The sequence below is a fragment of the Sorex fumeus genome, unplaced genomic scaffold, assembly GCF_029834395.1.
Source record: "Sorex fumeus unplaced genomic scaffold, SorFum_2.1 ptg000034l, whole genome shotgun sequence".
In the NCBI taxonomy this organism is placed as follows: Eukaryota; Metazoa; Chordata; class Mammalia; order Eulipotyphla; family Soricidae; genus Sorex; species Sorex fumeus.
Genome location: NW_026606091.1, coordinates 22,976,692 through 22,992,178, shown reverse-complemented (window position 1 = coordinate 22,992,178; position 15,487 = coordinate 22,976,692). Strand labels below are relative to the sequence as shown.

The 15,487-nt window shown below is 46.4% G+C and overlaps 1 protein-coding gene across 1 annotated transcript; it reads right to left on the bottom strand.

Annotated features, from left to right (window-relative positions):
- Positions 1 to 151: 151 nt before the first annotated feature.
- On the bottom strand, positions 152 to 12,974 carry DNAJA1 (DnaJ heat shock protein family (Hsp40) member A1). Its single transcript, XM_056117110.1, has 9 exons — positions 12,818 to 12,974; positions 11,034 to 11,175; positions 10,617 to 10,794; positions 8,252 to 8,356; positions 7,353 to 7,580; positions 4,088 to 4,202; positions 2,694 to 2,809; positions 2,333 to 2,433; positions 152 to 1,434 (listed from the first exon to the last, which is right to left on the bottom strand). The coding sequence occupies exons 2-9, from the start codon at positions 11,163 to 11,165 to the stop codon at positions 1,216 to 1,218; spliced, it is 1,194 nt and encodes a 397-aa protein (XP_055973085.1). The 5' UTR covers positions 11,166 to 11,175; positions 12,818 to 12,974; the 3' UTR covers positions 152 to 1,215.
- Positions 12,975 to 15,487: the final 2,513 nt, after the last annotated feature.

The following is a 15,487-nucleotide window of genomic DNA, read 5'->3' as shown; positions in this document are numbered from 1 at the left end:
GAATAGGTGAAAAAGATTATATTCCAGTGTTTGCTAAATTCAGACATTTTGCTCACATTTTTACTCACTGTCCCTTACATTTAACATTTAACCATAGTTGAGTCCTAATTTTGGTATTTTTACTCATTTAAATAAGTGAAAAAGTTCCCTATGATAGTAAAAATCAATGTTTTAATCTGAGGGGAAAAAAGCCTGTAGTGACACACATCGGAAGTACTTTGTAATCAGTATATTAAGGACACATTCATACATTTCAAGAATTGCTTAAATTCTGATTTCCAGATTTAAGCTTGTGAACATGACTTAAACATACAATTAAAGCTACTCATCATAATTTGCTATACTATCAACATACAGTTACTTTGGAGCACAGTTAAATGGTTTATAGTAAGCCTGTAACATATCTTAAAAATACTTTCCTATCTCATACATGCAAATACTTCTCCATGTTAAAGGTCTTGTCACTTTTAAGTAAATCCTGCACCAGAAGTCACTAATGAGGCTTATCATGGTCTAGAGGGAAGAATGTGTGTAACCAGGTCAGCATTTTATATATATATATATATTAAAGGGGGGGGGGGAATGGCACAGCACAAGGGAATTCAATTCTACAAGTGCAAGCCCTTAAGAAGCAGCATAGATGATAAAACCCTTCTTCAGAAAGCTATCTGTTCTGACACTGATACCACAGGCTCAATTATGTATCATGCCATCAAGTAACAGCTGACGTAGAGAATGAATGCAGAGGCATAACAAGAATCCCACTTAACACAAGTAACTATACAAGCCAACACTTCTCTACAAATTAAGATCTTTGTCTGATTGCCAGTTAAATACAGAATTTTAAGTTTCATAGCGTAAACATGTAAGGGTCATACAGTGAAGTCAATACATATACCCCGGTTTTCAATCCAAGCGATTCCATGTACACAGCTGCAATCAATTACAAGGTATGGTCGAACATGTTAGGGGCAATTTTCCTTTAAAGTAATTTTTACAAGTATTAAACTTCATCTTGCACACTGAAGTCATCATACATACAGGGCAAAGTCGGAGCTTTCATATTTCAGTTTATTCTTCATTTAACTTTTAAAACACTACTATAGTTGAATATTAAAACAAAACAATTGCAAGTAGTGAGTATATTACTGAATAGTCCTTCACTCATTCACTACTGCACATGAAATGCCAGAAGTGTGTAACTCACTGTCCCCATTAAGAGGTCTGACACTGAACACCACCCCTAGGATGGTGCTCATCATCTTCGTAAGCTTCTCCATTGTAATGGCGCCGTCTTTCCTGATTTGGATCAAAGTCCACCAATTCTACCTGGTCCATTTCATCAGTCTCTTCTACTTCCTTCCTCTCAGGAAGGAGTTTTTCCAGCAAGGAGAGTTTATCAGGAGAGAGAAAGCCATTCTCAGGAAAGTTTACCTATGAAAATAAATTTCTATTGTAAGTTCAATTATTTCTCTCATTAGGTCTTTAGACAAATTACCATCAACTCACTCACCTCCCAAATAACATACAATACTACCGACCTACCAATGCCAGGTTTAAAAGTTTTCTAGAAAGTGAGTTGGTGATGTAGCTCAGTGGTAGCACATTTGCCCTGCATAGCTTGCGTTCCTGAGTTTGAGCACAGTAAAATCTAAACTATCTAGTAATCTGAGCTCCAGTTTAATGCATACAACATGATCAGGTCTTTATAATTTTTATTCTAGTCAGCAGTTAATGAAAATCCATCCTAATCCTGTTCAACAGTTTAAACAAAATTTGCTCAAAGCTTTTATTAAGCCACTTATTTTGTAAAAATTGCACAATTATTTGTGTTTGTCTTTTGAGTCATGCCTGTAGGTGCTTGGGAGAGGTGAGGTAGAAAAAGCATCAGCAGCACGGAGGGAAAAGAACACCTCTACTGTCTTCTGGGTTATTTCAATTGTTTGACGTACCACCCAATCGCTGATCTGCCACAAACCCCCCACCTTTCTTCAATCATTATTTTAATATCCCCCCACCAAAAAAGGCCGGTGGAGAACACCAAAGCTGTCCCACTACATAGTACCTTCCACATTTGGGAACCATGCATGGGGCAGCATACCCCAAGTGCAATGAACAAGCCCCACCCTAGGAAAAGCAGCTCTGTGATCAAGGACATCCTGGCAAGGTACCTCCCCACCAATCTTGGGTAGCTAAGAAGGAAGCGAAACACCAACTTAATAAAGAATGTTTTATATCTGTAACTTCCCAGAGAACACAAATGTTGAAAACGGAATTTCTATATAGTTCTATATGAAGTCATTCAGAAAATCCTTGAATAATTTTAACTTACCTTAAACTCAATGATTAGGCGACCCTTCTCATATGGTCTACGGTAAATTGGCATGCCTTCATTCAACACACACTTGATATCACCATGCTTCACAATCTGACCTACAACATTAAGATCAAGTTCTTTCTTTGACAGTTTTCAAGCAGGAAAATAAAGAGAAGGTCATTTCTAACTTATCAATGAGTAGTTTATGTGATACCTTTCCACTTACGGATTTTTCTAGGGGCTTCCAAAGGAGCCAAAACCATACAGTTTTAGCCCAGCCCACAGAGGATTATGTAACTTAATAAAAAAGGTTACCAGACAACTGGAGAAAATATTAGAACAGAAAAAAGGCAGTGCATCTAGTTAGTTACCATACCTGGATGAGAAGTGATTACTATAGTTCGGTTGTCAAGAGTAGATATTGGCTTTTGGAAGCCGCACAATGCTTCAACCAACTGTATGTCCATACACATGAAAAGGTCTTCTCCTCGCCTGCAACATGTAAACATGGCAAAATTTTATCTTTCAAATACTGGGGACGCCCAATGGAAGACTGACCACAGCTGGTAACTCTGCTTTCTTACAGCAAAGCTTATCTTCTGGACTATCACTCCAGCCCACACAATTTCTTAGGATTGTAAGCAGTTTCCTTCCTTCCTTCCCCTCCACTCCCTTTTCATGCTTAGACTCTCTCTTTCCTAATCCATGCTGAGAATTATCTGTATGTTGGAGACATAGCTCAAAGGTAGAGCAAAGGTTTTCAATGGATAGCAAGGTCCTTGGCGTTTTATCCCCAGAAGCTGTCAACAAAACCAACCCCAAATAATCTTTAATTACACAGAACACACCACAGATAAATTCTTCAGAATTCCACACCAAAAGAGAGGACTTGGGGGGGGGGGGGGGGGGGCAAGAGAGAAGGGAGTGCTCAAAATGGGCCGAGCATATTGCATAAATCTTGGGCACCGTATCAGGGAGCGTGCACAAGCATGGCAGGTGCACACAACTATATTGTCCTGGACAACTATATTGTCCAGGCTGCCTGGAAAGGAGAGCATTTCCCATTATCTGTAAAACCCTTAGTTCTAACTAATAACCCTTAGTTCTAACTAATGCAAACTCAGATCCTTGAAGATTTAACATTCTCTACCGAGAATGTTAGACATAGTACAGCAGGGAGAAACTTGCCTTGCATGAAGCCCATCTGGTTTGATCAAGACCCCTTATGGGATCTGAGCCCCACCAGGAATGATTCCTGACCCCAGGGCCAGAAACAAATCTTGAGCAATGTAGAGTGTGGTCCAAACACAAAAGTGAAACAATATAGCACTCACTGTTACCATCAATCTGTTGTGTGCTTCATTTTAAGTTCACTGTAAATACAGTATCCCATAGGCCTAAATTCGTATGCTCCTTTAGTTTCTTTTAGTTCGAGTTCTATGAAAATTTTAATTTACATAAACAACCCAGCCTGCCAGAAACAGGTGACATTCCTAGCAGTGCTCCATATGTAATGCTGGGAATATAATTGTGGTTGATCACCCGCAGGGTAGATGCCTTAACCTGTGTTCATTTCTCTGACCCCTAAAATCTGGAGATATTTAAGTATTAGTAGTTTAACAATCCTTTACAAAAGACTCTACGTACAGCCTGTTTTGCATCTACTGCTCTAGACCATTTCCAGGAAATGTTTTAAGTGTAATGAGAAGCTCATTTATATGAAGAAAACCTGCACACCAACAGCTTCAAAGGTTGATGAAACTTTTTTACCTAGTGAAAACAGCATGGTCCTTCTGATCCAAAACAATGATAATGTCTCCTGGCTCCAGTCCTGGTTCTTGGTCTCCTTCACCGTGGAATGTTATCTTCTGGCCATCTTTCATGCCTAAAAACAAAGAGCTAATTTTATACTCAACCTGCACCTAAATGAAATAGATATGTGTTTTAAAACGTCCACATTTTTTCTGAGATGCTGAAGGCAGAAGATGCTGAAGATCACAAAACAAATAATACCCACATGATTGATGGAGAGGGTAGAGGAGGGGGCCTTTGGTCCTCACCCAGCTGTGTTCAGGAATCACTTCTGACAGGGGTTAGGGGACCATATGGGACAGAACCCAGGCTGGTAAGCACATGCCCTACCCCCTATACTATCACCCTATCTCCCACATAACTTTTTTGGGACATACTACTAGCTCTGCACTCAGGGCTCACTTCTAGCTAGCTCAAGGGACCACATGGTACAGTACTGTAGACTGAAGCCAGGTCAGCCATGTGCAACCCAGCACCCTACCTGTACTACCTCTGTATAACCTTTTAATCTTACCTTTCCTAAGATTTACTCCTTTAATACTACTAGAAGGAAAAAAGCCCATGCAGTACCTTGCAAACACTATAACCGTGACAACCACCAATTTTATTACCTGCATAAAAAAGAACTCTACAAAATTCCAACAGCAGCATAAATTGATTCTAAGATTTAACTTCATTTCCTTAAAATGTTCCTTACTGCTGGGCAGAATCTCTTAGCCCACAGCCAGTGCCCAACAAAGAGAGAAGGGGTAAAGGAGAGAGTACAGCAGGCAAGGCACTTGCCTTACACAGACAACCCCAGGGGTGAAGTCCCTGGCACCAGACCATACTTGAGCACTCCCTAAGCACCCTCATCCCCCCAAAACCAGATGCTGGGAATATAATTGTGGTTGATCACCCGCAGGGTAGATGCCTTAACCTGTGTTCATTTCTCTGACCCCTAAAATCTGGAGATATTTAAGTATTAGTAGTTTAACAATCCTTTACAAAAGACTCTACGTACAGCCTGTTTTACAGAAGTAAACAGTTTCCCAATAGGGCCAAGGCAACAGTTTACAATTTTCTCCATCCCCTCATATCTCTGCCCCAGATCCTATTTTAGTTCGCCATGGGTAAAGGGGCTCTTAAAATTTTTCCTGGGGCTGGAGAGATAGCACAGCAGGTAGGGCGTTTGCCTTGCACGTGGCTGACCCGGGTTCGATTCCCAGCATCCCATATGGTCCCCTGAGCACTGCCAGGAGTAACTCCTGAGTGCAAAGCCAGGAGTAACCCCCTGCACATTGGCAGGTGTGACCCAATAAGCAAAAATAAAATAAAATAAAAAATTCCTGCACCAGGGACCTCCGTGCATGGCATGCATGGTTACTGTGGTGCATTCAGAGCACCAGGTTTGGGTCTAAGTGCATGATCTTGCACTTCAGGCAATATTTTGGCCATAACACAACCTTCACATAGACAACATCCTTTAACGCCACTCACAGGTTCACAGAACAGCATGCTGTACCACTATATTCTGCAATAGTACCACTATTTCACCTTTACTATGAGAAACAGATCCAGCAATTATATTTGATGTTAAAAATAAATTCTTGCATGCAGCCTTACCAGGTTTGATCTCCCTGGCATTCCGTATGGTTCCCTAACCCCACCAGGAATGATTCCTGAGCAGAGGCACAAATAACCCCTGAAGATTGCTGGGTGGAGCCCCCCTCCAAACTTTTTTACAAAAGAAAAATACTTGTGGCGCCAATAGAGGAAAATCCAGCAATCAAGGCAGCTGCCTTGCATACACTGTAAAACTGTGTGGGCCCCAAACAAAAATACATATTCTTGGTCGATATCTAGATCTTAATTTAAAAACATAACGATTTCCTGACCGTCCACAGCCAATTATATCTGAACTGATAGAGGAATCATGGCTGTACAGGGTACGTCCCCAGAATGGAACTACATATACTTTAGAACATTTTCTAAAATGTTCTAATTAAAAAAAAAAAAAAAAGAAAAGAAAGAAACTAGCTGGGCCAGAAAAACAGCAGTTAAGAAGTTTGCCTTGCATGCAGCTGAACCCAGTTTGGTCCCTGCCATCACATGGTCCCCCTCCCCCAGCAATTGTAGGAGTGACCCCGAGAAGAGCTGGGCACAGCCTCTAAGCATTGCTGGAGTGTGCCACAACCTCCCCACAGCCTCCTAAATTAAAATTAAAAAAAAAAAAATCAAGTTTTAATTAAAAAAAAAAAAGTAACTGAAACCAAAGAGGATAAACTTCTTCTAAGTATGTCTTCTAAGTATGTTTACAGTCTTAAAACAACCAAAAACTGGGGCCAGAGCGATAGCACACCGAGTAGGGCATTTGCCTTGCACGCGGCCAACCTGGGTTTGATCCCTGGCATCCCAGATAGTCCCCCAAGCACCGCCAGGAGTGATTCCTAAGTGCAGAGCCAGGAATAAACCCTGAGCATCGCTTGGTATAATCCAAAAAGCAAAAACAAAAAAAACAAAACAAAACACCCCCCCCCATTAATCTAAGTTCTTAGAGTTGGGGAGAGAGTGAAAGGGCTGGAGCCCCAATTTCAGCCCCCAACTTCCCATGTTACCCTATGAAGCCCTATAATGTCCCTACCTACCAAAATTAGGGCATGCAGTCTTGTTTTTACAAGTGAACTAAGAAAAAAGCACATTCAGAAAAACATTTAGTGACACTGCCATTTTTTTCACTTAAGACCCATATTCCCCCCCCATCCTTAGATGTATACATATCCCTAATGTACCAATTCCTAAGGAAATTAACTTCAGGAAAAGGAGAATTAATGGCTTAATCTGAGAAGCTTAAAACTACCTTAAAAAAACAGGCTCCAGTACATTTCAACGAGGAGGTCCATAGCATATTCCCTAAAAACATGCAAAACAAAATCTGCATGGAAACCCAGTTTACTATGTGGCTATGGGCAAGCATTTCTTGGTCACGCGGCCAGAGATTTTTTTACAAATATTAAGGTGCTTGCCTAGGTGTGACCATCACAATCCTGCTTTAATCCTGGCACATTATGGTCCTCCAAACCCCACTAAGAGTAAGCCCTGAGCACGGGGTAAATTAAACCTCCCACTCCCCCAAATCACATCTTTCACATATACCTTATAAAGTACAGCTCTTAAAACATTATACTTATTAGTATACTTGTCATAGCATCCAAGAATTGAGAGTAAAGTGATCTGAACTCACCTTTGTCAATGTGAACTTCCAGAATTTTCTTCTCTCGGACTATCTTTCTTCCATTGCAGCTTTTACATCTGTCCTTAGGACTGATCCGTTCCCCATGGCCCTGGCATTCCATGCACACAGACTGAATTTGCTGGACCATTCCAGGCCCGATCTGATGAATTCGTATTTGCATTCCAGTACCTCGGCAATTGGGACAGCACTCTACTGCTCCTTTCTTACCACCGCGGCCTAAACCATTCAAGAGGGTAACATCAGACCCCGGAGTGAACTTTAACAAGACATCAATCACCTCACTAATACTCTTTTTGAGTATCTGAGGATGAGGCCCTAAATAATCTATAAGCCTTTTTATTCTGACAAAATGCACCAGCGGTCTCAACTGTTATAACCTTTATGAACTATCTGCCAAAGGTGCCCGCCCTTGCTGAACAAGCACTTCCCAAAGAAGAATGTATTAGTTTATCTGTTTTGTGAGAATATCCCAAAACAGTTGTTTCAACATTTTTATTCCTGCAGCCTGGCACTAAAAATCCAACTGTTATCTACGTGCACACGCATGCACGCACACAAAAGCTCTTGATGCTCCTAGCCAATAATTTCATCCCTAAACAAGTAGCCAACTATCCACCAATAAGAGGAAAACAATAAATCATATCGTATAGAGTCAAGCCATTAGAACGTTTGTGAAGTTTTAAGAATACCGATGGTTCTCATCTTGGATTATTTATTGAGAGCTATTGAGAAAAAAAGATCAAATCACATTGGCTCCAAATGCACAGAACGTGCTGGCAAGCGGCTATTTCTGTAGGTGGCAGGTTCAGTTGTTTCCTTCACACTTGTAGTAAAGTCATCTAGTTCCCTTTTGTTGTATTAGAGCTGATTAAGACCATAAAAAATACCTTCACATTTGTCACAGATCACATTCTTCTGCAGGGCTAGCTTTCTTGTTGCACCATTGTATAAATCTTCTAAGGTTACAGAGAGTTGATGCACAACATTTTTACCTGAAATGAAACATTTTCATTGGAAAATCTTAGACACTAGACCTTAAGTGTGTTCAGTGCACTATTCTGGTAAAAAGTGTACATGTCACTGAGCACGTACCATAAATGCACAGGACACTGTACTATCACAAGTCTCCAGCTGATTAAATTTTAGCTGAGTAAAACGAGGAGATCTACATTCTTGCCTATCGAAGTAGACTTATGTGGCATCTTACAAATCATGGCTGATCAGGAGAAGGGAGATGGCTGAAAGGACTGGAGCGCTGCATATGTGGAAGCTCCAATTCAATCCCCAGAATTAAATGGTCCCCTAAGTACCACTGGGAATTAACCCCAGCAACTTTTGTTTTGCCCCCAAAGCCAAAGTGCATTATCAGTTTCAAAATGTTACTGTTGGGTCAGAGAGATAGTACAGCACAAAGGCTGCTTTCCTTGCAAGCAGTCAATCATATGTTTGATCCCCGCACCACTTATGGTACAGAGGTTGGTAGGAATAATCCTTAAGCAGAGGGCCAGGAGAAAGCACTGAACACTGTCGTGTGGACCAAAAACCAAAACAAGGTTATTGTTTAAAAAAAAAAAAAAATCCAATTTCACAATAAATTAGCTGCATTTCTGTCCCAATATATTTGACTCTTTCCCTTAGTCTTGAGCAACACTTCACACAGAAGTTCTTCAGTACACTATTACTTCATGCTACAGGTCTTCAGCACACTAAGTTCTAATAAAAATTAACATCAGCCAGGGAAGCTGATATTTATTGTCTCCCAAAAAGTTTTGACTCAAATCCCAGATTCTTCCTGAAACAGAACAGACTTTTACAGATGGGTCAGCACTGAAGACTAGCTTTCCACATCCTGTCCTTCAGCATAGTGCTGTCAGATACAACTTTCTCATTGGTTTTACATTATGCAGTTCACCAGTGGCCTCTAGTGAGGTGTGGCTAACTGAGGCATATTAACATGGCTCTGTCAGAGAGAATTTTTTTGGGGGGGTGGTGATGTTCAGGGCTTGCTCCTAGCCCTGCACTCAGCAATCACTCCTTGCAGGCTTGAGGGACCAGATGGGATGCTGGGGATTGAACCCAGGCTAGCCATGTGCAAGAAAATGCCCACCATTGTACTCTCTAGCAGTGAAAGAGAAATTTTCATTTGGATTTTGAATTAATCCAGATTTAAAGTGGTGAGTGATATACAGGGATACCCTATCTTTTAAGACTGGGAAATGAAAAGGTTTGATTATATACTGAAGCCACAGTCACTAATGTTAAGCTCTAGCTAGTGGTTCTCCCATAAGAACTTCTCTATCACAAAACTTCACTGCCTCATGCCTAAGTGAAAGCAGTTCTCAACCTGTCATTGGACACAGAACACACTATTTAATCATAATTTGTTTTAGGGTAACACCCTATTATGCTCAGGGCTTATTCCAGACTGCACTTAGGGGGTCACACTGGGTGCCAGGGATTGAGCCTCGGCAAGTGCCCTACCACTATACTATCTCTCCTTAAAAATAAGGGAGGGGATGTAGTTCAAAGACCTGGTGGAATTATGTCTCGTGTGTGGGAGCTTCAGGTTTGATCTTTGGGCACCATCACGGTGTCTCAGCACTGTAGGGGGGCAACCATCCCATCCCAAATCGTTTTAGTACTAAGTAGATTACAACCTTTCTAAGGGATATCTTTGCTATAGGACCTTGATACTTTTAGCTTTTTGAACATTCACTCTTGGTTGAAACGCAATGAACACCCAGGAGCATGAGACACAAAACTGAATCTGTGAAGGCTTTGAGAATTATGTCCCTATACTTAGTCCTTTTAGTCAATAGGTGATAAGCTATGGAAAACACAACAAAACATACATGAGTGTTTTAGAAAACACCCGTCAGCACTTTATTGGTTAAGCTATTTTCAGTCACAATAAATCTCACTAAAAAAGAAACCTGGGGCAGAACAAATTATATTGGGTAAGGCACTTGCCTTCCACGCAGTTGACTGCGGTTGGATCCCCAGCACCACCTAAGGTCCTCCAGCCATGCCCCACCTGGAGTGATTCTTGAGTGCAGAGCCAGGAGTAAGCCCTGAGAATGACAGATGTGTCCCCAGAACCAAAATAATTATGTACACACTGTATATAATTAGAAACCCACTGAAGTGGTAGTTCATTTTCAACACTATACCAACATCTAAATAAGCACTCAAAAACAGGTGTTCAAGAATTTGCTGTAACTAGGTTACTTTAATTTGCAGCCGAATTCTTACCTCTCCTTTCTCTCTGCATCCTTCCTCCTCCTCCAAAAAACATATCAAAGATGTCCATAGGGGAGCCGAACCCGCCACCTGCTCCACCTTCTTTAATTGCCTGTTCTCCTCCTTTGTCATATAAATCCCTTTTCTTTGCATCAGAGAGCACTTCATAAGCTTGAGAAATCTGTTTAAACTGTGTAAGAAAAGCGGAATAAACTTCACTTTAAAAAAGTGCTTGCATAGCACATGATCGGTGTGTATGGGGCCCTGGGTTTGACACCAGCCACCCTAAGAATCAAAACTCAAAGCCCACAAGGATTACAAAGCCTCGCCACAATACTGGACGTGACTCAATTTTAGGGTGTTAATGGAAACACTGCACACTCGGCCAAAAACTCAATCATGTTTAGGAGTGCTGTGTATACCACTTGCCTTCTCTCCTTCATTTGGATTCTTATCTGGGTGGTACTTCAAGGCCAGTTTCCGGTAAGCCTTTTTCAATTCTTCCTGGGTGGCATTGGGTTTGACCCCCAAAACATCATAGTAAGTGGTTTCTTTCACCATTTTCTACAGCCTGGAATAAGAACATGTATATTTTAACTTATATTCAACGGGCAACTTTAACAATTTAAGATCAGATTGGGTGGGGCTGGAGCAATAATATAACCCGGAAGGTGTCTGCCTTGCACATGGCCGACCTGGGTTGTCCTCTGCATCCCATATGGTCCCCCGAGCACTGCCAGGACTAATTCTTGAGTGCAGAGCTAGGAGTAATCCGTGAGCATCGCTGGTTGTGACACTCCCTTTCTCCCCCACAAGATCAGATTGGTTAGGAGCTGGAGCTGTAAGAGGGCTGGTAGAGCACTTGCCTAGCACGTGCTTAAACCCAGGTTTAATCCCGGGCACCCCAAACGGTCCCTGGAGCCCGGCCAGAAATGATCGCTAAGTCAGGAGTTAAAATCTGAGCACTGCTGGGTGTGGCCCAAGAACGAACCAATCAAAAAAAAATAGATCAATGAGGGCTACAAACCTTTTTCCAGGGCGAATCTAGTTAATGGTTCACTGCCCTTCCTTAACTTCACAGAGAAGAGGTAAAAAGGAACGAACACTTTTTGCTAATTCGTCCGAAAGCCCAGAACAGCAAAAAAAAAAAAAAAAAGAAAAGAAAAGAAAAAAAAAAGAGATCAGTCCAAAGCCGCGTGCGCCTCAAGCTGCCGGCTGTTCCCCCACCCCCTCCTTGCAGGGGACCCTCAGCTGCAGCAGAACCAGTCTAGCCTTTTTCCATCCCTGAGCAGCTGACTACACAAGCCGTTGAGCAAAACAAAACCAAACCCTTTGGAAAAAAAAAAAAAAAACAACCGGTACCCATCTGTTTTCAGCGCACCCATGGCTCAAGCCAGTCATCCTTACCTTGGGTATAATCCGATTTCAAAAAAAAAAAAGCAAGCAATAGCAAGCGCACGCTTCCCAGGGCAGACCAGGCCCAGCGCGGTAGGGGTGGGGGGAAGGGGAGGGGGCGCGGGCGTGGCCGGTGCAACGGGCTCGGGGCATCAACGCCGGAAAGCGCGCTCGCTCGCTCGGCCGCCGCCCGCCCCGCCGGGGCCGCCGCACTCGGTACGTTAGGAGGGGCGCTCCCCTCCACCCCGCACCCCTGCACTTGACGCCGACCGTTAAAGGCTCTTCCTCCCTCCTCCCTCCCTCCCACCCGGGATCCGAGCGGGTGGGAGCAGCCCAGCCCTCAACAAAGAGACGGAGGGAGGAGAGGCTGCAAAGAGAGACAGAGAAGGCGAGCGCCGCAGCCAGCGCGCAGCCAGAGCCCGCCCAGCTCCCCCCAGCAGCCCCCGGCCCAGACCCGCAGCGCGCGCGCGCACCGGGTGTGCGCGTGCGTCTGTGTGCGCGCGCGCCGGGCCGCCCCCAGCAAGCGCGGGAGGAGGGGGCCCCGCGGGGGGGCAGGCGAGCGAGCGGGCGGGGGGGTTGCAGCACCTCCGTGGGGGGGTCCTCCCTCCCGCACAAGCACCCCCCCCGCGGGGAAAGGCCGCACGCAGAATGAGGGAGGGGAGCCCGCAACCGACAGCCACGCACCCGCCGCCCACGCGCGGCCGGCCAACCGCCTCCCGGCACCCCCCTCCCCCAACCCCGAGCCGCGCGCAGGGCAGGGGAAGGCAGGGCGCCCCCGCCTCTACCCATCTCTGGGGGGGATGGCTTCCTGGACTCACCGGAGAGCGGGGCCGAGGCCGGTGTTGGCGAGCGAGCGAGGTGGAAGCGTGGAGGTGGGGGTTTCAGAGGCGTTGGCTGTGCGCGCAGCTCGGGCAGCCGCGGCTCCCCCTCCGCCTCTTTTCCCCAGCGGGCGTTCTGGAAAGTTCCGCCCGGCGCGCCGCAGCCGTCGTCTTTTGTAGCCGAGCTCGGGGCGCGTCACCCGCCGGAAGTCCCGCCCGGGCGGCCGCTGCCTCCGCCCCGCGGTTGCCGGGGCAACGGCGCGGGGGCGCGCGCGGGTTGGGCGGGGCCGCGCGCAAGGTCGGCTGGGGGCCGGGGAGCGGGGGAGGGGGAGGGGAGGGATGCGGCCCGCGGGGCTGGGTTTCCTGGGGCGCCTGTTGGAAACTCGCCGGCGTCACTGGCTCCCGCGGGGCGCCCAGGACCCGGGTGGGGCTGGCTCCCGACGACCCTTGCCGGGGGGTTGGGGGTGCTGTCTGTCTCACTGCACCGCCTCGGGGGAGGCCTTGGGAGGGAGGGGACCGGGCCCCGGGGCGGGCGGGTGCTGAGTGCAGAACCGGAACCTCTCCGGGAACAAAGCCCGCCGGCGCCGCTCTCTAGGCGTCCCCCCCCCACCCCCACCCCCAGCCCGCTGGGTTCTCGGCTCCCCGGAGGTTCGGAGACGAAGGGCGGAGCAAGATGATGCACTGGGCTCCACCACAACCCTCTCGCGGGGAGACCTTGGGTCTTGCAGCTCCTCGTGCGCAACCCCTGGCCGCAGCGTTTGTCCAGCTGCAGCTGGAAGAGTTCTTTGTGCCACGCCAGCCCTCCCCCTTCTTCCACCCCCCGCCCCACGGGACACTGGCTCCGCCCTTGGCCTTGACACACTGGACCTAGGTCGGCGCTTGGCAGGGAAACCCTCTCACTCCCGGAGCGCTCCGGGACTGCCAGTGGCCAGTTTTTCACTCAGTCTAGCCAGACAGTTCCGAGGATTGCTTTTGTTTGTTTGTTTGGCGGGGGTGTGCACATCTGGCTGTGCTCAGGGATCACTCCTGGCGGGGCTCAGGGCACTATAGGGGATGCTGAAGCCTGAACCCAGGTCAGCCGTGTGCAAGGCAAACACACTACCCGCTTTACCGTCTCCAGCCCCTTCCCCCTTTTTTTGAAAAAGAAGGATCATCTGGGTTTAAAACCGCCTGGGCCTTCCTCCAGCTAGCCTATGGACTGTTCACTCCAGCTCCCCTCCTGGTGGCTCAGGACTCAGGGAATTACCGCCCGCAGGGTGCCATGGACACGCCTACACCTTCCCAGGCCGGAAACCCAACACCTGGCTTAGACAATGCCTGTGCTCCACCTGAGCCGGGTCCCTGACTCTTGGTGAACCGGAGGCCCCCAGTTCATGAGCCTGGATCACATGGGTTCTCACTCTTTGGATCTGGCACGGGATGCAAAATGTGTCTGCTGTGTACATTCACTGCAAGTATGGAAGTTTCCAGCACCAAGGATGCTGGGAATGTAATACTGAAAACGCTGGTTCATAGTCGCTTAGACTAAGGTGGGAAGCAAGACAAGCCAAACTAGGTGGCTTTTTTTTTCCTTTTTCTAGAACTAGTCTCCCCCCCCTTCCCCCCCCCCCCCCCCCCCCCCCCCCCGTGTGAGTGCATGGCTGGCTCTCTGCTCCAGGGAGTAGATGTGGTACTGGATTCCAGCCCCCTTGTTCTAGGAGCTGACCGGAGAATTTTCCCTGCACCCTGCCTGCTTCCTTCAGTCACTCTGAGCTCCTAGTGGTTCTCAAATGCATTTTCTTTCATTGTTGCAGGGACCACATCTGGTGGTGGTGCAAGGGCCCAGCTGGGGCCACTCTACTCCCTGTGGTGCAGACTCTAGGGAACCATCAGGGGTGCATGAAGGGGGGCATTGCAGAATGGGGGTTTAACCTAAGGCCTCCCACGTGTGAGGGACTAACCTCTCTGAGACAAGTCCCTAACCTCCGTCCCCATGCATTTTTTTACTTTTGATTGAACTCACCTTTTTTTTTTTTTTTTTTTTTTTTGCTTTCTGGGTCACACCTGACAAAGCACAGGTGTTACTCCTGGCTCATGCACTCAAGAATTACTCCTGGTGGTGCTCGGGGGGCCATATGGGATCCTGGGAATCGAACCCGGGTTGGCCACGTTCCAGGCAAACACCCTACCCGCTGTGCTATTCCTTCAGCCCCTGAATTTATCATTTGTGCTGCTGTCTGTGTTTTAGGGATACGGTTTATTCCTTCTTCCACACCACAGCCAGCAATGCCATGCCAGCGTTCTCTGTTCCTTTGCTTTGGCTGGCACATCAGTCGTAGGTGTTGCCTTTCCAAATATCACCTCTGTTTTAATTTTCTTTTTTGTTTTGCTTTTTGGGTCATGTCCACTGGTCCTCAGAAGCTACTCTCTTTTCTGTGCTCCATGAGGGTGAAAGGGGAGGCCCGCAACAGTGCTGGGGACAGAGTGGGGCTGGGACTGGAGCTCAGACCTCCCCATGCAGCGCATGCTCTCAATCCATTGCTCTGTCTCTCTGGCCCCGTTTTGTTTTTCCTTCTAAGCAACCCTTAGAAGTCTGATATTGCCAGACAGGGGACTGGACCTTGGTAATTTGGATCATGTAAGTTGCATCCCTGTCCTGGAGGGACTGTATTTGGAGTATCACTGCCGAAA